This window comes from Diceros bicornis, unplaced genomic scaffold (assembly GCF_020826845.1).
Source record: "Diceros bicornis minor isolate mBicDic1 unplaced genomic scaffold, mDicBic1.mat.cur scaffold_73_ctg1, whole genome shotgun sequence".
Taxonomy (NCBI): domain Eukaryota; kingdom Metazoa; phylum Chordata; class Mammalia; order Perissodactyla; family Rhinocerotidae; genus Diceros; species Diceros bicornis.
The window spans coordinates 965,432-985,048 of NW_026691615.1; the positions used below are offsets into that span (position 1 = coordinate 965,432).

The window sequence follows — 19,617 nt, forward strand, 5'->3', positions numbered from 1 at the left end:
GGGGTGGTGGGGGGCGGGCTCCTTGGAAGATACTGAGTAATGCTAGAATATTCCTGGGACTTTTCTGGGACGCTGAGGATGTTTCTGGCGCCACTAAGAGTATTAATGGAAATTTGGAGGACTCACTGGGCCCTTGAGACATTATCTGGAAAACTCATGGGGGACTAACCGCCTTCCACTCTAGAGCGCACCTGACTACCGGTGCAGACACACCTGCCGGGAACTGGGGGATGGGAGCGTCGGCAAGTCGGGGCTACCGGGAATCGGCGGAGGACAGAGCTTGGGAAAGCCGAGGGCTCGCTAACGACCCCAGAATGGGCGCCCCTCTGGGGGCGACGGAAACCCGGACTCACCGAGGGGCCGCAGCCGGGGTCCACCCTGCGCCACCACGGCTAGCGTTCTGCCCATCGCTGCAGGCGCGGCCCCTTTAATTTATTCCCCGCAGTGCGCGCCGCAGCCACGCCCCCCGCCATGTTTCGAAGGTCGCGCGGGGCCTCCCACGCTGTGTCCCCGCCTTAAAGGGGCAGGACACCGGTTGGCGCAGGGAATGCCCCTCCCACTCGAAATGAAAACAACAAGTTTCTTTTCCCGTTTATTTAACACCCGCCCACCTAATGTCCGACCCGACTGGTCCAGGCCCTCACAGGGCTTTGCAGGGAGCCGGTCCTTAAAAGCAAACCCTAAAAATAAATAAGCATGGGTCTCCGAAGTCCAGGGGCTAATGTCCTGTGGCAGTTGTGGTCCGGGTCAATTCACCAGCAGCGAATGCTCCTCCGAGGCCTCCCTGAAGGAGGGGCCGAGTCAGACAGGGTGGCAGGCATCAGTTCCCTCTGGCCCGCTCCGCTGCCCCCAGCCCCCAATCCCCGAACCCACGGGGACTCGAACCTGCCACAGCAGCACAAGAGGCTGCAGGCTGAGCCGCTCCCTCGGCGGAACTTGCCAGAGGTGGGGCTGTCCTGGCACTGCGCGATGTAGGCCTGGAGCTCGCTCACCTCTGTGCCCGCACCACCTGGGTGCTGGGGAGAGATGCCGGTGGCCCAGCGTGAAAGGGGCCCCTCCAGGCCCGTCCTCCCCTCCACCTCCTCTCTGGCCACCTGGGGCTCCTTGCTGCTCCTCATAGACCAACCAGACTCCCACCTCTGGGCCTTTGCACTCGCTGTGCCCTCCACCTGTTGTTCCTCATGGATCACTTCACAGAGAGACTCTCTGACCCCTGCATGTGTGCACCGCACACATCTTAGTCAGCTGGCGCCCTCTGCTGCAGCTCCCACAGCCAGAGCTGTGCCTGACACCATCTGGGTGCCTGATAACCCTCTATTAAGTGAGCTGGGTGCACACAGAGGGAGCAAGACCCGGGCTTGTCCACCCCAGGCTGATTCACAGGAGTGATGTGTAAGTGTAGAGCAAGACCGTGGGGGCTCCTCGGCCTGAGCGACAGGCGTGTGTCTGCGGCATGGCTGGATCCCTGCATGGGGAGCGGGGCTGTACACATCCTCATCCCCAGCTGGAGACAATGTTCTGGATTTCAGCCAAGCCTTCCCTCCTCCCCCCTCAACCTTGTGGAGGAACCATCATCTCTTCAAGTCCTCTCTGGCTACTAAGTCTGTGCTTTCGCTGATCCGTCCCCTCCTGTGCTCTGGCCCTTGGACTCCCATCTCTTCTAGAACTTTCTGAGATGATGGGACTGTTTGATATCTATGCTGTGCAATCTGGTAGCCACTAGCCACGTTGGCTTTGGGGCACTTGATACATGGATGGTGTCAGTGAGGAACTGAATTTGGAATTGTATTTCCTTTCAATTACAGTTAAAATGTAAACAGTCACATGTGGCTTGAGACTAGGATTGGATGGCACATTCTAGAAACCTTCCTGGACTCACCCCAGTACTGGTCAAAAGCAGGGGGGGGGGCCCCCTGTGACCTTCCACACTTCCTTTGCACCTCTCACTGGTTGGTCATCCTATTTCCGTTCAGGCATCCGCCACCTTGCCCATTGGCCGTGAACAGACCGTGAACGTCTTATTTCCTAGCGGCCTGGCGCCCAGCACAGGGCTTGGCCCACAACAGGCCCTCAGACGTGTTTGCTCAAAGGATCCTGGCTACCTGCCACGCCCACATTCTGCTCTGACCCCCGTCTCTCCTCTGACCCCCGCAGGCTGCAGAGACAACCACCGTTCCCCAGACCCAAACAGCCCCCACCCAGGCCACCCCACAGGACAGAGGGCTTCTGGAATCAGACAGTCCTGGGTTGAGCCTGCCTCCGTCACTTAGTTTCTGACCTCGGGCAAGTCACTGAAACCGTATGGCTCGGGTTCCCTGTTGGAAAAAGCAGACGCAAGAATCCTACCTGGCCAGGCCCGTCCTTGATAAAACAGAGAACGTGGCAGCTGTGACCGGGATGATACAGTGCCCCCTGTGCCCCCCGATTGTGAGCCACCTCTCCTTTGGCTTCGCGGAGTCTCCCCCATCTCCCTGGTCCTTCTCTCCTCACCCTGCCGGGTCCCCCCGGGGCCCTGCTGTGGCCGAGCCCGAGCCTGAGCCTGAGCTGGGGGCTGCGTGCGCGGGCGGGCGGCTGACCTTGATGGTGTCGTAGGCGCCGGTGATGAGCGCGATGAAGAGGCTCAGCACCATGTAGATGAAGAGGCTGATGAAGGAGTAGAGGTAGAGCTGGGAGAAGAGCCAGACGAGGCTGCTGCGGCCCTGCTGCGCCTGCATGGCCGCGAAGGTCACGAACATGTCGTCCCCGTTGATGAGCGAGAACAGGCACTCCGACACCATGGACAGCGAGCGGAACTGCGCCGGGAGCGGGGTTGTGGGGTCAGAGGGAGCCGGGGGCGCGGCAGGGGCACCGGGCTCAGAGGGGATGCTGGGCAGACCTGCTGGTCAGGTAGCAGGGCTCACGGTGGGTCATTCTGTGTTGCCAGGTCAATGATGCACAGACCAGGGGTTGGAGGGCTTAGGAAGTGGGCTCGGGGGACGGGAGCCAGGGCCCCTGGACGGTGGGTCACGAGCACCCCCTCCAGCTCCTACCTTCACGTGGTAAGGCCCCAACACGATCCAGCCGCAGAAGCAATAGCCCAGGTAGATGACAGCCACACAGCAGCAGAAGCGCATGACGCTGGGCAGGGCCACCCGCAGCGTGGCGATGAGGATCTGTGGGGGCAGGTGGGAGCGGAGGTGATGGCATGACCACAACCCAGCTCGGCCGTGCAGATGGAGGTGAGGCAGGCAGGACCCGGCCGATGGCACGCTAGGGAGGGGGCCGTGGAAGCCGGGGGGAGCTTAGAAGGGGCACCCCGTGGCTGGCCTCAGCTGGGGTAGGGATGAAGGGGCGAGCTCACGTGGCCCCTGCCCGGGGGTAGTGACAAACCACATCTGGGGTGGGCAGGTATAAGAACACACTTGAGACAGGCCATCCACAGGGGCTGGTGATTGCTGTATGTGGATGAATTTATTTGGGGGAGTAGGAACCTGGGGGTATGTGGATGCCACCCGCAGGGCCCCGCCTGTGTGTCCGAGGCTTACGTTGTACTTATGGAAGAAGGTCAGATAGCGGATCACCCCAACCCAGACGAGCAGCGTCGAGGTGCCCAGGAGGATGCTGCAAACGTCGTAGCTCGCCAGGTTCTGAGCAGGGAAGAAGTGTCAACCACATCTGGCCTGGCCCTTCTGGGGGATGTCGCCCCAGGCGGGCACCGGCAGGGACAGGACCTGGGGACGAGGTGGGACAGGGGCCAGGGTCTGGAAGGAGACGACGGGGCCCCGGGCAGGCGTGGGCAGGACCTACCTTGGCTTCGATGCCGATCTTCATGATGGTGCCCGAGATGGTGAGCACGTCACTGGTGACCAGCAGGATGTACCAGCCGTTGACAAATTCCAGCCGTTCCCACAGGCTGATGACCCGTCCCCGCCGCCGCCACATGAACCCGACAAATTCCTGCAGCAGGCAGGCGGGGTGAGGGCCTGCCCAGGCATGGGACCCTCGCGCCCCCCGCCTCGATCGCCCTAGAGCCGGGCGCGGCTGGGGGCGGCTCTCACATTCTGCAGCAGGAAGCCTCGGAGCAGCGAGCGGGCACACAGCAGGAAGGAGAGGGCGCAGATGAGGATCACGACCACGTCAAACAGGAGCCGGAAGCTGTTGTCTCCTGCGGGGAGGGGGCTGCGGGTCGGGCCGGGGCTGGGGCTGGGCCAGGCCTGGGGGCTGCAGGGCTGCACTGGGCTGGTCAGCGGGCTCATGGGTTACTCTGAGTGAGTCAGGAGCTTGGTCAGTGCTGGTCTGGGGCTTGGAGATCCCCAGGAAGGTCAGGGCCTCTAGTCAGCACTGGTCTGGGGCTCAGGGATCCCCAGGCAGGTTGGGGCCCGTGGTCTGTGCTGGTCTGGGGTTTGAAGGACCCTGGGCAGGTCCGAGCCCCTGGTCTGGTACTTGGGGGCTCACCGTGTCTGAAGACACTGGGGTGCTTACACTCCTGGATGTCGGCCTGGGTCTCCAGGCTGATGGGGACACGCCCACTGTGCGCCTTATTATCAAACGTGATCTACAGGGGTGCGGCGGGACAGGAGGAGGCAGACTAAACCGGGGCCCGCATGACAGATGGTCTGTCCGGCCCCAGCCTCCCCATCACCCCATTGCCCCCACGCTGCCCTTGCCCAGAGCCCCCAGCCCCGAAGCTCAGGAGCCCTATGCCCCACCCCCCCACCCCAGATCACCAGAGTGTCCGCCGCCTGGGCCCAAGGCCCTTGGGCTCACCAAGACTGTGAAGGTATAGCAGTCTGGGATCTCATTGTTGATCAGGCTCTGCAGGTTGATGGTCTTCAGCTGGAAGTGGATGGTGACGTTGATCAGCCTGTGGGGGAGGCTCGGGTGAGGGGCGGGGGCTCTGTGGGTCCCTCCCGCCCGGGGAGCAGTGTGTGCCCCACGCTGACTCTGCAGCTGGCAGAGGAGGTGCTCACGTGGCAGGAGTCAGCAGGGCCGGCCCCTGCCCATGCCCATGCCCAAGTGGCCCCAGGGGGCATGGCCTCCTGCCTCCCCCACCCTCGGCACGGCCCTGGGGTGGCCCTCTCCATCCATCGAGCAGTACTTGTGGAATTTGAGCGTGAGGTTCTTGTAACTGGCACTGCTGCTGCTGTCAGAGAGGACGAGATCATCGCTGGGGGGCGGTGGGGGTCTCTCCGGGGGGTCCACCCAGATGCAGTCTGAGGACAGGGAGGCAGGGAAGGGACACTGGGGGTGGGGAAGGCATGAGCTGGTCTCCTCAGAGTCCCTGACAGCACCTTTCCCTGGCTCACCTCCCACCCTGCACCTCAACAGTTGTGTGTTCCCCGCTGTCTCCCCCGACCCCGTCTCATTCCCTATGCAGACCCTAGGGCCTGGCACAATGTGGCCCCCCAAATGTTTAGTGAATTAATGCTACTAAAAGATAACACCGGCTCTTTCTGCATGCCCTCGTTCCTACGCACGTTGCATACATCAAATGACTGATGATGGCGACAACCCTGTCCCCCGACGAGCAGGGGGCAGCACTGTGATTGGAACCCCAGCAGCCCAGGCTCCCGACAGCCACGCCCTGCCCTGCGCACTTACCAGTGACGACCATCGGGTCGATGTCAAAGGTGTCGTTGGCTGGGTCCACGTGGCCCCGGTGATAGTACCGCTGGCAGAGAGCCAGGGCTGAGCCGTTGGCCCCGGGGCCGCCCCCACCCCTCACGTAGGCATACCGGCCCAGGGACACATCAGGGAGCAACAGGTACTGTGGGCAGAGACAGGGACAGCCCATCAGCCCCACCCGCTCTCCGCTGCCCCCCCGCCCACCAGCCCCCACCACCTGCACCTGGTCCACGGCGTAGAAGATGGCCTGGTAGAGCTGCTCCCGCGTGTAGGCTGCGAAGGTGTCATCCGCCCCGTCGGAGTAGCCCAGCAGGAAGAGGTGTCGGAAGGCGACTGTGTTCTCCTCCCGGAAGGTCACTGCCAGCTGGTTGCTGAGCCCGAACAGGATGAGCTGGGGGGACGGACAGAGGAGCTGGCACTGCCCGCATGGGGCCTCCCTCAGGGTAGGAGGGGAGGAGTAAAGACGGCCCCCCCTCACCCCGTCCCCATCTGCCACGCCCACCATATGTCCCTGATGCGCAGCACACGGTGGGCGCTCCTACATCTCACCACAGCGACTGATGTTAATTAAACGTTTGCCGGACGGCGGCTTCTGTGCTAAACCCCAACCAACATGGTAAGTACCACGAGTGGTACTTATACCGAGTACCCTTTTACCGAGGGGAAATCAGACGCCTGGTAATGTGCCTGCATCCCAGCACTAGACAAGCTCCTCAGGGCAGGGGCTGGGTCTGATTCATCTTGGGGTCCCCAGCGCCCAGCACAGAGCCTGGCATGGAAGGGCGGACAACTATGTGTTCAGCCATTGGGTCGGTTCTCTTTGAGGGTCAACATGGCATCAGACTGCTTGGACTCAAGTGCCAGCTCCCAATGCTCAGTTGCTGTGTGACTTTCAACAAGTTGCTTAAACTCTCTGAGCCTCAGTTGCCTCAGCTATAAAATAGGGCGATAGCCGTTGCCAGGACCTCAGAGGGCCTCCTGGCTGATCACTGCCATTATCACTATCATGCTCCTGCGGCGTTAGGACTAGGCTCCGACTCCAAGACTCTCCCTTGAGGAATACCGCGGCCACAGGTGGCGTTCTGCCGGGGCCCCTGCTGCTCTCACCTGCACAGTGACTACCAGGATCTTCACCACTTGCAGCATCAACTTGAAGGGCTTGCGACCCTTGGCCCGAAATTTATCACAGGGACTCATGAAGAAGTACTTGAGCCGGCGGCGGAGGTCTTCCTCCTCCGGAGGGGTCAGAGGGGCCGGCGAGGCCCCCGCCTGGGTCCCATACCCAGGGCCGGGGGTCAGGAGGCGCTCGGTCTCTGTGGGAATGGGAGACGCTGGTGGGGACCAAGCCCAGGCAGGACCACTGCCAACAGGAGGCAGCATACGGCCTCTCCTCGGAGCGCCATGCTCCAGCCAAGAAAGAACTTAGGGATCTAAGAAAACCCAGAAACGGCAACATTCTATGTGCAGTCATGCGTGCATCACTTAACGACGGGGACACCTTCCGAGAAAGGCGTCGTTAGACAATTTTGTCGTCGCGCAAACATTACAGAGTGTGCTTACACAGACCTAGATGGTACAGCCTACTATACACCTGGGCTGTATGGTATTAATCTTACAGGACCACTGCTGTATATGGGGTCCATCGTTGACCGAAACGTCGTTATGCGGCACGTGACTGCATATATGCAGCGGTGCTGCTCAGCAATTACACGTTTGGGTGTGGGACTCAACAGGGCCTGAGTTGATTCCTGACTCTGCTGTTCACTGGCTGGGCTAGGGCACAGCCTCTCTGAGCCTCAGCTTTCTGTCTGCAAAACGAGGCACAACCATCTCTCACTGGGAAGTTGAAGATTTGCTTACAAAGCGTTTCTCACAGGGGCGGGAACATGGGAAGAATGTCGGAACATTCCTTCATTGTTCCTGTGGTTGATTTGTGGGGGGACAAGGAACGGCTTCCGCTAGCCTCTCACACGGCACTGGAGGCTCCCGGGCCCATCCCAACTCTAGCCTCCAAACGTGAGCATGGAGCTCGGCGCATTCTGCTTTTTTCTGGAAAAACACTCAAAGGATGACCTTCTCACTCATCATGATCTGACTGATACTCTCACAAGCCACAGGCCTGGAGAAGGACAGATGGATAATAACAGTCATAATAAGGGAACACATTCCTGAAGACTCACTGTGCGTCAGGAGATTACGATGGCACTGCGTGTGTGTTAGTTTATGATCTAACATGGCATCTCCTTAACAGCACCAGCTCCCGGAAACCACACAGCCCTAGGAGCAAATCCCAGACCTGTCACTTCCCTGTCAGGTGACCCCGGGCACCTCTAAGCCTCAGTCTCCCCCTCTGAAAAGTGGAAATTAAAAGAGTCTATGCCTGGGGCCGAAACTCTTGACAGTGCTCTGAGAATGAAGTCACACAAAGCAGTTCGGCCGGAGTCTCAATAATTCTTCAGCGAACAGAGGCTGTTCTCAGCACCGCTCATTCCCTTCCATCCTGACCCGCCTAAGAGGAAGGTCCAAAGTTTCGGCGATGCTGGGGTCACAGCTGGTCACTGCGGCCCAGAACCGTCCCTGACACACCCCCACGGCTCCCACTGGGAGAACCTTGTTCCTTTCCAGCGCCTGGCTGGCCCCCTGCCTGGCGTGGCCTTCAGGGTGACCGTGGAACCGTCACAACCTGTCCTGCAGGGAGAGCCAGTCGCTTTGGAGCCCAGATGCTATCGTGGTTGTTTACAAGACAGCTGGATCGGAAGCCAGAGGGCGGGCCGCCTCCTCAGCTGGGATCACAGCTCACTCACTCCAGACCCCACCACCTTTCAGGTGCCTCCAGCAAGCTCAGAGGGGGAAACTAACACAAGGGTCTTCCTCCAGGCTCCCACCTGAGAGGCGGAGGCTGAAGAGGCTGGGCCCCCGCCGCCTGAGTTCAGGCAAGCTAAGCTTCCACGGTTTAGAGAGCTGAAATTGGCTTAGGCTCCTGGGTTCAAGGAGGCAATTCCTCCAGCCCGCCACCTGAGTTTAGAGAGAATCTGGACATGTGCCCCCTGGATTGCAGAAAGAAACCCTGGTAGCCTCACGCGCGGGCTGAAGGAGCTGGTGCCCGCCGCCTGAGTTCCAGCAAAGCCGAGCAATCGGAACCAAGGCTCAGAATGCAAATCCTGGTCTCCTGGCTGACCAAGTTGAGGAACTCTGAGCAGAGCGTGGGGTCAAGAAGGGCAGTGGGGAGTCTCAGCACCCCCAGGTCGGAGAGGCGGGTGCCCACCCGCCGCCCAGGTTCTAGGAGCCGCCTGCCCATGTCTCCCCGCCGGGAAGGCTGAGAGCTCGGCCCCGGAGGAGAGGAAGGGGAAACTGGGAGCTCCGCCGCCCCAGGTCGGGGAGCTGGCCGGCCGCCCGCCGCCCGCGATCGGGGGCCCGCGCCCTCACCTGAGCCGCGCCGGCCCACGGGGGCTGCCATGGCGCCGGCGGGCGCCGCGGGGCAGCCGGGGTCCGAGCCCGCCGCCGTCCCTGCGGCCTCCCTCCCTCGCGGCGCCGCTTCAAACCCTCCCGCATCAGCTGACTCGCGCCGCGCTCACGTGACCAGGGCGCCCCCTGGAGCCACGTGACCGCACCCGGCCCGCCCCCTGCGCCACGGCGGCCACTGCCGGAGCAGCACGCATGCGCGCCTCAGCCGGCGGCCCGCGCGCCGAGGGCGGTCGCCAGGTCCTAGCGCCGACCGGCTGCCATGTGCTGGGGGATGGGCTGGCTCTGAGCGCGCCAACAGAGGACTGGCTGCGTCCTGGCTCTCTGCCACGCCCGCGTCTAGTGCCAGCCTCTTGACTTCCATGTCCGATCCTTGACCACTTACCATCTGCGGTGTCCGGTGGTGACCCTGCTCCTAGCTCAGGGCTGCGCCCCTCCATCCTCCCAGAAACCCCGGGGATTACTCTCAACTCCTCCTTCTGCCCCTTTCATATCAACTATTAGCAAATCCTATTTCATTTCCTAATTATATCCCCAATAGGACCACTTATCCCCACTCCTATGGCCCTCAGCCCAGAGTCCCCTAACATTCCTGGCCTGAACCACTGCAGCAAATTCCTCCATGATCTGAGGCACCCACTCCTGACTCCTCCATTCCACTCTCCACCCAGCAGCCAGAAGCATCTTCAAAGAATAATTCATGTCAGTCCTCTGCTGGTGCAAGTGGCTTCCCATTTCTCTGGGATGACAAGCAAAGTCCCCACTTCAGTCTACCAGGGCCTGCTGGTAGACTGGCCCCCACCTTCTCCCCTAGCTCGTTTTTTTTTCAATGGCCCCAGGGCCTTTGCACAATCCTGCCCTGGAGCATAATGGTTAAGAATGCTGGCTCTGGAGGGCAGATAATTCAGGTTTAAATCTAGGCACTGCCAACCGCCACTTCTATGTCTTCCAAAGAGTCCCATAAACTCCATGTGCCTCAGTTTCCTCATTTGCAAAATAGGGCTACTCCATCATAGTTACCTGCCTCATGGAACTGTTGAGAAAATTAAATGAGAAAATGCAAGCGCTTAGCACGAGGCTGGGCAAACAGTACTGAGGATTAAAGGAATGGTTATTGAGATTATAAAGTCCTCCCTCGGGAAAACTGTCCCTCATCTCAATCAGAAGTCTTGTGATGCTTCTTCTAGAATGTACAATACCCTGTAATTACTTTTTAAGCGTTTCTGAATTTGGTATCTGTGAGCTCGGTGAGGGCCAAGGCCATGCTTATCTTGCTCCCTGCTGAGATCTGAGCAATCAACAGGGGTTTGTTGAACGCATAAATGAGTGACCTCCTTGTCCAGTGGTGTACCTGTAATGTGGGCTTTGAAGGGCAAGGGGTAAATTAAGGAAGCGAATGGGGCGGGGCTGCCCACATGGTTTCATAGCAGCCTCCATTATCAGCCCACTAGACTGTCAACATGCCAGAAATTCCTCCATTCCTGGAAAAGCCAAAGGGAGAGGATGCTGCTCAGATTACCCGCAGGGCAAGTCTGTTCCTGACTAGGGTGGCCAGGTCTGGGGGAGCAGAGTATGGCATCTACTGGAATGGACCAGTGTGAGACCTTGTGGGGGAAGCTGGGAAGCCTGGAGGTTGTGTGTGTGGGGGGGGAAGCCAGGACATTGGGGTTCCAGATGTGTGGCTGGTCCAGGCCACACCCTCCCATCTCCCGGGGAAGGGGCTGTGCATTAGGGGACAATGAGAATCAAGAGAACCACGAGGCAGAGCCAGGAGGCAGTGAGAGGATTTTACTAACTGCACGACACACAACTTTCCTCGGCCCCCAGTGGCTGCCAGCGTCCCCTTCAGCCATCAGGCCCCAGCAGTGCCCCTTGCTCCTGCACCCACCCGGGACTCTCGCCAGCAGGGAGGGGGTGCCTGACAGTGTCATGGGTAGGAGAGCAGGGGTCAGGATGGGACTCGGGGCTGGGCTCTGGGCTGGGCACAGGATCCGAGTCGGGGCTGAGACCGGATCCGTGATCAGGGCTGGCCACAAGGTCAGGATTGGCGTCGCGACCAGACTTTGGGTCAGAAGATTCGCTAGGATCAGGGGTGGGGGTAGATCGGGAGCCAGGGATGGCTTTGGGGCTGGGATTGGGGAGGGAGCCCAGCGCAGAGCCAGGGTCAGGGCCCGCGCCGGAGCCGGAGCCAAGCACAGAGACAGCCTCGGGACCCAGGAGGGAGACCTGCCCGGGCCTCAACACGGAAGCAGGGCTGAGGCCCAGGCCGGCGGCGGCGGCGGCGGCGGCGGCGGCTGCGCCCTCGTGCACCCTCTTGTGTTTGGTGAGGCTGGAGGCCTGGCCGAACGCCTTGCCGCAGAGCTGGCAGCGGTAGGGGCGCTCCCCGGAATGCACGTGCAGGTGCTGGAGCAGCGCCGAGCTCTGCCCGAAGGCCTTGGAGCAGTGGGGGCAGGCGTAGGGCCGCTCGCCCGTGTGGATGCGCAAGTGGTGCTGCAAGTTGGAGCTCTGGCCGAACGCCTTGCCGCAGTGGGGGCAGCGGTAGGGGCGCTCGGCCGTGTGCGTGCGCTGGTGCTGGAGCAGCGCCGAGCTCTGGCCGAAGGCCTTGCCGCACTGCGGGCACGGGTAGGGCCGCTCGCCCGTGTGCGTGCGCAGGTGCTTGAGAAGCGCCGAGCCCTGCCCGAAGCCCTTGGCGCACACCGGGCACTTGTGCGGCCGCGGGCCGCCGTGCGTGCGCAGGTGCTGGGCCAGCAGCGAGCCGTGGCCGAAGGCCTTGCCGCACACGGGGCAGTGGTGCGGCTTCTCGCCGCTGTGGCTGCTGCGGTGTTTCAGCAGCGTGGAGCGCCAGCCGAAGGCCTTGCCGCACGCGGCGCACTGGTAGGGCCGCGCGCCCGTGTGGATGCCGCGGTGCTGGGCCAGCGTGGCGCCGTGGCTGAACGACTTGCCGCAGTCGGGGCAGCGGTAGGGCTTCTCGCCGCTGTGGGTGCGGCGGTGCTGGCTCAGCCCCGAGCTGCGGCGGAAGGCTCGCCCGCAATCGGGGCAGGAGAAGGGCCGGGGCGGGCTGGCGGGTGCAGGCAGCACCGCGGGGCTGGCGGCCAGGACCTCGGGGGCGGCAGTGAGGCCGGAGGAGAGGGGGTCCAGGTCTGGGGCGGCAGCGGGGCTGAGGGTGTCGCTGTTAGGGTCGAGAACTAGGGGGACGGGGCCGATGACGTCTGGATCGAGGTCGAAACTCGAAGACACGGCGTCCAGATCTTGGGGATCCGAGTCTCGCGGCCCCGAGAGGGAGCTCGGAGCTCCGGCGTCGGGGTCCAGATCCTCGGAGACGGGCTCCAGGACTTCATAGCTGGGGTCCACGTCTTCGGAGACAGTGTTGAGGTCTTCCTGGTCAGGCTCTGCGTCTTCAGAAACTGGATCCAGCTCCTCCGGGTTGGGGTCCAGGTCTTCGGAGCCGGAGTCAAGCTCTTCGTAAGTTGGTTTCGGGCCTTTGTGGCCCGGGTTTCTGACCAGGACCGAGCGCCGCATCCCACGTGTGGAAGCGCCGGCTGCCTCCGCGGCAGGATCTGCAGGGTGGGGACAGAGTGTGGGTGGGCGTAGGTTCTGGGGGACACGGGGTGTCTTTTGGAGTGTGTGCAGTGAGGGGAGAGGGGACCAAACCACGCCCCAGAACCCGTTCTCGAACACACGCATGGATCCTCCTCTTGTCTCAGACTGCAGGAAGACTTATGACTCGCCCTAGCCAGGGCAGGAAGAAGAGGGACCCTGGTGGGACATGGGGGCCCTCCCTTCTCAGCCCCACACCTGGAAGGAAGTCAGGGGACCCGGCACTAGAGGTCTCCAGTCCCCAACTCCATGGCTCTGCCCCTCTCTCCATCCTGGGTTCCTCTGGTGGGAAGCTTGGATCCTGTGGAGGAGAGACAGTCCTAGGTTCTCACCCCCTTAACTGGGGTCCCCCTTGTGGGGAAAAGGGTGGGCGGTCAGGTTTCTGTGCTTGCTCCTAAGTACATGGCCTGAATTCTGGTTGCACAGTTGGGGGTGGCATATTTGGGGGTTCCTGGTAGGGAGGGCGACCTGTGGCTTGCCTCCTAGAGAGGAAGCATCCTGTGCTCTGCAGCCTACATCTGGGGGATGAGAGTAGGGGGCAAACCACATCTGGTATTCCTCTTAGGTCACTGGGGTAGGGCAGGGGCACCCCTGGCTTGCTTCCTGAGGACTCGACAATGTGAAGGCCAGACCTCACAGTTCCAGGGTGGGAGTAAATGTCAAAACACCTGTGCTCCCGAAGACAGGGAGGTGGGAAAATAATATGTGCGACCCCTGGAGGGGCAGGGAGACCCATGGACCCCAGAGCCAGGAGGGTAGGGACAGGTGTCCAAACACCTGTTTGTGCAATTGGATAGAAGATCCTGAATTCCAACCCCTAGCTGGGGGTGGGCATAAATAATACCTGGGAACCCTCTTGGGTTACAGGGGGTTTCCTGAATGACTGACCCCATGGCTGGGGTATGGGGACGAGGGTCAAGACACTTTTGTCCCTTCCTAGAGGAAAGATCCTGAATTCCAGCCCCACAACTGGAGGTAGGGAGGCGAGTGGAGAAACAATGGCTGGGACCCTTTCTGGGGAGCAGGGGAGCTCAGGATGACTGATAGGGAGGCGCTGCCTTGTGCTACTCATCCCACAGCTGGGTGTTGGGGGGTAAACAACAAATAGACCCGTTCCTGGGGGATGGGGGGGATCTCTGGCTCTCTTTCTGGGGAGGGGGTCATCTGGGAGCCATAACTCCGTAGCAGGGACTGGGTAGGCAAACGGAGAGGGCTGATTTCACAGATCGCATCCTCAAGCCAGTCCCCACTGTTGGAGGGTGGGGGGGACAATGCCTGGGTTCCCTCCTGGGTCCCTGGGGGCAGAGGGACCTTTAGATTGCCTTCTGAGGAAGAGGCCTCCTGAATTCCCATCTCTTCACTGGAAGGAAGGGAGGAGAAATAACCAGAATCCTCTCTGAGTTCCTGGGGGGCAGGTAGACCCTTGGTGGAAGGGGCTTCCAGAACTCTGGACCCTCAAGATTGGAGAGTGAAGGGAACAATACGTGGGGTCCTGGGAGGCAGAGGGAACCCCTGGATCCGCCTTGAAAGGGCCTCCTGAACTCCCGACCCCAGGCTGGAGGCTGGGGAGAACAATACCTGGGTCCCCTCCTGGGTTCCTGGGGGGGAGGGTCTGGATCGCCTCCAGGGGAGGGGGCGTCCTGAGCTCCCCACCCACCGCTGAGGGGTGCCCCCCACACCCCCCGATCTCAGGTGCGCAGCTCGGGCCGGGCCTCCCCCGGGGACGCAGCGGCGGATGGGCGCGCTAGGCCCGCGGGGCGCGCGGCCCCCTCCCATCGTGCCCGCGACCCCGCTCTCCCGGGCCGGGCCGGCGGCGCGCGGGGCGGGGGGCGATCGGAGGTCGCCCGGGGCCGCGCCCCGCGCCGGGGCCCCCCGCCCGCCCGCACCCGGCCCCCGCCCGCCCGGCCCCGCTCGCGGGGACACTCACCCGGCGCCCCTCGCCCCTGCCCGGCCGCCGGCGCCCCCAGGGCCCGCAGGAAGCCCCCCGCCCGCCAGCCCCGCCGGCGGCCCCCTCGGCCCAGCGGCCCCGCCAGGCGCTCCCGGGGAGCGAGAGGGGCCGGCCGAGGGCCGCAGCGGGAGCTGCTGGGACTTGTAGTTCGCCCGCGCCCGCCGCGGCCGTCGCCATCGCCGCCCCCGCCCCCCGGGCCAGCCTTTGTCCCGGCCCCGCCGCCCCGGCCGCGCCGCCGCGCCTTTGTCTGCGCCGCGCCCCCCGCCCCGGGTCTCCCGCAGCCCCTCGCCGCCCCTCTCCGGCCCTCTCTGCCCCTGCCTGGCCCTGTCCACTCCTCTGGCCCTGTCTCTCTCTGCATCTCTGTCCCTCTCTGCCCCTGTCTCTCCATCTCTGTCCGTCTCTATCCCTGTCCCTTTATTTCTGTGTCTCTCTCCATATCGATCTCTTTGCCTCTGTTCCTGTCACTCTTTCTGCCTCTGTCTCTCTGTCTCTCTCTCTCTTTCTGTTCTCATCTGTCTCTCTCTCTGCCTCCTGCCCATGTCTCTGACTCCACCTTGGTTCAAAAACACTGAACATTTGTCTCTCTCTCTCTCGCAGCCTGGCAATGCACCTAAGCAGAGGCAAGGCTCTGAGAAGTCCTGCAATTTACAAATTTGTTTCCCTTAAAGGCCCCCCAGGGAAAAGAGTTGGGGAGACCGGTCCCTGAGTGATTTTCTCCTCCTGCCCTGCTGACCGGTGACTCACTGCTGTCGCCGGGAGACCCCTGTGCCCGACACTCAGGGGAGTGATGATCTCTGGAGAAGCCTGGGCCAAGACTGGGAAGGGCTCCAGGCAGACTTTACCTGGAGACAGCTCCCAGTGAGGAGGGAGTGAGCACAGCCCCGGCAGCTGGCAGCTGGGCCGTGATGTTCTTCACTGCACATAAACAGCCCTCTCAGAATGTAAACAGTGATCAGACAAGGCCGCTCTGTGACCACGTCTGAACCAAGATACAGACAAGGACACTTTGCAACCGCAAAAATGAATACACACCCCGCTCTCCCGACCAACACGAACGACAGCCACTTCTTTCCAATGACAGCTCTCCTTCATCCTTCCCTCTCTGAGATAAAAATCGCCAAAATACCCAGTCCCCCATCTGCTCCCTGCTTCCCGACAGCACCAACTTCAAATCTCCTTAAAAGTACCCAGTACATGCCTGAATCCTATAAGATGCCCTCCCGCCCCCCAGCTCCCTCTTACGGAGGTGCCCCTTGGTTTCCTGGTATGTGGTCTTCCTTGTTGGAGCAAGCAAAAAAAAAAACACCTCTTTTTTTTGTTTTTGTTTTTGTTTGTTTTTGCTGAAGAAGATTGGCCCTGGGCTGACATCTGTGCCCATCTTCCTCTACTTTATATGTAGGACGCCTGCTACAGAGTGGGTTGATGAGTGGTGTGTAGGTCCACACCCCGGGATCTGAACCTGTGAACCCCAGGCCACCAAAGCGGAACATGCAAACTTGTTTTTTTTGTGTGTGTGTGAAGGAGATCAGCCCTGAGCTAACATCTGATGCCAATCCTCCTCTTTTTTGCCGAGGAAGATTGGCCCTGGGCTGACATCTGTGCCCATCTTCCTCTACTTTATATGGGACACCGCCACAGCATGGCGAGACAAGCGGTGCATCGGTGCATGCTCAGGATCTTAACCCGCGAACCCTGGGCCACTGAAGCGGAGCGCGTGCACCTAACCACTTGTGCCACCGGGCCGGCCCCCAGAACACACAAACTTAACCACTGCTCCACCAGGCTGGCCTCCAAAAAACCCTTTTTGACTACAGGTGTGTTTCTGATGGTCTTTGGCTGGTGAATTTTGACACCATCTACCCTTGCATACAGCCTTGAGCAAATCAGGCCTCCAGGAGTCTTATCTCTTCTTTCCTGAAACTTCTAGATCTGTACTGAATTTGTGGCCTGAGACCTGCCTTCCACATTTCTGTGGAAAAGCCCACAGCAGATCTGAGAGTTTTGAGACTGCAATTGGATTATGTCGCTGGTTCCTCATCCTGCCACTTCCTGGATGATCCCATTGCTGATAATTCTCGTAATGACAGCTGTTGTTTCTGTCTGCCCACTATCTCCATCAGCGACTTGCTTTCCATTTCTGGATCCCCCTTCACTATTCCAGAAGGACCCGTGTCTAACGCAGCCCCCAGGACCATGCAATCTAAACTTACCAATCAGAGAACCCCATCCCCTGGCCACAGTAATTAGGTCTGGGATGAGGACATGATGGTGGAGGGTCTCATTCTTCCTCTGGGATCAGGAGCTCTATATAGGGCCTCATTCTACCTGCAGCCACCTTCCCCAGTTGTCTGGAAGAACAGTCTGCAGCCTGAAGTCAGTCTACCCCAGGATGTACATGTGAGAGTCAGAGAGACAGCTCTGGCTATATTGGTTGAGCTCCTGGATATAGCCATACCTGAAGCCAGAAGCCCTCATTCTTTCCGGTACTATGAGCCAACAAAATTTCCTGGACATTTGAGCTAGTTTTAGTGGATTTCTATCCTTGGAATCCATGATAGTCTTGACTAATTTAGAAATTTGTACCTGGAAAGGGAAGGGTATTGAGGGAAATAACTTAAAATGTGGATTTGCTGAGCAAAGGTGATGTAGAGAGCCAGGACAACCACAGACATATATATTCACTATAAAGCAAATAGGGCTCCCTAGATTTGTCCAGTGCACAACCTGCCCAGATGTATGAGGCAGCCCTGTAGAAGAACCCTCCTCAGGAAACTAGAAATCTCTGTTATGTGCAGGAAAAATAGCTGATTAAATTGTTGCCTATTTTATCTTGGGACTCTAACCATGTGTCTCCTGAGACTGTGGGTTGAGGGGTTTTGCAGAAAAATATCAGGATGTTGGAATATGTGGGAGCTTTCATGAAGCCTTCAGCAAGGTCTTGCAAGACAGACACAAACTCCCTCCATGTGCTCCTTCCTGAGCATCTGCTCGATTTTGTGAGATTGCCAGAGCTGAATTCTCTGCCCCAAGCAAAAGAGGAAGTTAGCGATGAGGTGGAAGATAAGATTGGGATTATCAGAGAACTGGGGGGCACCTGATGCCCCAGGCTACTGTGGAACACTCTCCCTGTCTGGAACAGTACAATTACCTTCATCGGGAAGAGCCTATTAGCTGAGTCTTTCCACCCTCCAGATTGTAACCTGGGGCAACAGGTGATGGACAGGCACGGGTCTGTTGCTAGGAGACAGGGTCCAGCAAGGTCAGGCTCCAGATTCAAAGATCCGGTGAGATTTGGGAAACCAAATCACCCGGGGTGGGCTAGTGAACTGGGCCATCCAATCACAGCATTCTATCCTTCTGATTGGTTGACGGCTGAGCACGTGACTCAAATGGGCCAATCAGAGGGTTCCTTAAATTCCAATATGAGGAATTGGGAAGACCTCTCTCCCCTTCCTTTGGGTCTTTAATCATAAGAATTTGGGCTACCAGCATCCTTTTTTGCACTGCTTAGAGGGACACAGGACAGACAGACCGTGAGGGAGAAAGTCCTGATGCAGAACCCACATGCCTGGTGTTAGACCTAGCTCCAAATTTTCTTGTTATGTAAATCAAGAAAATCCCTTTCTGCGTGAGCTGGGTTTCATACAGCAAAATGACCTGAGACATTAACAAAATTTTGGGACCATTCATTGAGCTGCACCCAAATGCTAAGCCTGGTCTAGGAATGGTACATACACATTTTATTTAATCCTTGTCACCACTCTGTGAAGGAACTCTTGCCATCCCCATTTTACGGATGAAAGTCAGAGCATGACATCATGTGCCCCAGGACAGAAAGACAGGTGCGTGGCAGGTCTGAATTCTGCTGTTCGGTGATGCTTACTCTTGACAAAGTTGTTTTCCTTTAACAATTAATCTGTTTTCCCATGCTCAGTCCTATTTTATTCATCTTAATTTCATAAGCCTTTTTCGTTTTCATAGTTCACATGAAATGCCTTTTTTTGGGAGGTGAGTGGGATATAGGAGGGATAGACATAAATCCATAAAATATATCCAGAATCATCATGATCTAAAGTCTTTCTGCACTGAAAATATTTCTGGTAAAGTCTGTGTTCTTTCCTGGCAACCTATCCTGGGGCTGGTCACTTCCATTGTTAGAAAATGCTTTAAGTAGAGCTGAAATCTGCCTCCTTGTAACTTCTACCCATTATTTCTCATCTAGTGTCTGGGTTGCTTTAAACCATTCCTAGAACCAGGCAAGAGCGCAAATAATCCTGCAAGTGGAGCTACATGGAGCTGACCACCAAAGTAAGTTTTCTAAGCTTCCTGGCAGGCAAGGCAAAAAGGGAAAGCCTTTTTGTTCACGTAGTCTGGTCAACAATCAGACCAGCTTCATCAGCAGAGCCTGGAAATTATTGTAGAATGGGTTTATTGCAGTGGTTCTCAAGCAGGGGCAACTCTTCCCCTTATGGGACATTTGGCAATTTCTGGAGACATTTTTGGTTGGAGGAGGGAGAGGGAGTGTGCTACTGGCATGTAGTAGGTTGAGGTCAGGGATGATGCTAAACCTCCTCCAGTGAACAGGACAGCCTCTGACAACAAAGAATGATCCTCTCCAAAATGTCAACGGTGCTGAGATTGAGAAATTCTGGTTTATCATGAAGTAATTCAGAAGAGTGTCATGTCTGCCTTTAGTAGAAGCAAGCAGAGAGGTGTTCTAAAACTAGCAGACCCTCTCACGGTCAACATGGATACCATGAGTGCATCCAAAAGGGCCATCTTGTCCCCATAGGGTCCAAAGCTGGACTCCTGTCCTTCCTGTGGAAATGACAACGCGGCCTCACAGAATTGCTGCCCATGAGGAGAGGGCTCCCGGCCAGGCTTGAGGTTGGCTCTTAGTAGCCCATTGGATTGGGGGCCTTGGTCTTTGAAGGTCTGACTACAGGGTCAGGGAGCTGTGTTCATTCCATGAAATCAGATTCTCAACAGCCTAGAGAGGCTGGTCC

The 19,617-nt window shown here is 59.0% G+C and overlaps 2 protein-coding genes across 7 annotated transcripts; both read right to left on the reverse strand.

Annotated features, from left to right (window-relative positions):
- Positions 1 to 561: 561 nt before the first annotated feature.
- MCOLN1 (mucolipin TRP cation channel 1) lies at positions 562 to 9,111 on the reverse strand. Of its 5 annotated transcripts, none has more exons than XM_058537895.1 (14): positions 9,031 to 9,111; positions 6,712 to 6,917; positions 5,828 to 5,995; positions 5,581 to 5,746; positions 5,078 to 5,192; positions 4,747 to 4,843; positions 4,435 to 4,534; positions 4,038 to 4,144; positions 3,787 to 3,936; positions 3,525 to 3,626; positions 3,030 to 3,152; positions 2,577 to 2,792; positions 886 to 1,016; positions 562 to 784 (listed from the first exon to the last, which is right to left on the reverse strand). In XM_058537895.1, exons 1-14 carry the CDS (start codon positions 9,059 to 9,061, stop codon positions 748 to 750), a joined length of 1,749 nt encoding a protein of 582 aa, XP_058393878.1. In that variant the 5' UTR covers positions 9,062 to 9,111; the 3' UTR covers positions 562 to 747. The 5 variants fall into 5 exon arrangements, with proteins under 5 accessions (XP_058393878.1, XP_058393877.1, XP_058393880.1 ...); XM_058537894.1 differs by lacking the exon at positions 9,031 to 9,111 and adding an exon at positions 7,785 to 8,945; XM_058537897.1 differs by lacking the exon at positions 9,031 to 9,111 and having other exon boundaries at positions 5,078 to 5,122; positions 5,715 to 5,746; positions 6,712 to 7,324.
- A 1,729-nt stretch (positions 9,112 to 10,840) lies between these two features.
- ZNF358 (zinc finger protein 358) lies at positions 10,841 to 14,647 on the reverse strand. Of its 2 annotated transcripts, none has more exons than XM_058538008.1 (3): positions 14,591 to 14,647; positions 12,862 to 12,964; positions 10,841 to 12,623 (listed from the first exon to the last, which is right to left on the reverse strand). In XM_058538008.1, exons 2-3 carry the CDS (start codon positions 12,932 to 12,934, stop codon positions 10,912 to 10,914), a joined length of 1,785 nt encoding a protein of 594 aa, XP_058393991.1. In that variant the 5' UTR covers positions 12,935 to 12,964; positions 14,591 to 14,647; the 3' UTR covers positions 10,841 to 10,911. The 2 variants fall into 2 exon arrangements, with proteins under 2 accessions (XP_058393991.1, XP_058393992.1); XM_058538009.1 differs by lacking the exon at positions 14,591 to 14,647 and adding an exon at positions 14,242 to 14,294.
- Positions 14,648 to 19,617: the final 4,970 nt, after the last annotated feature.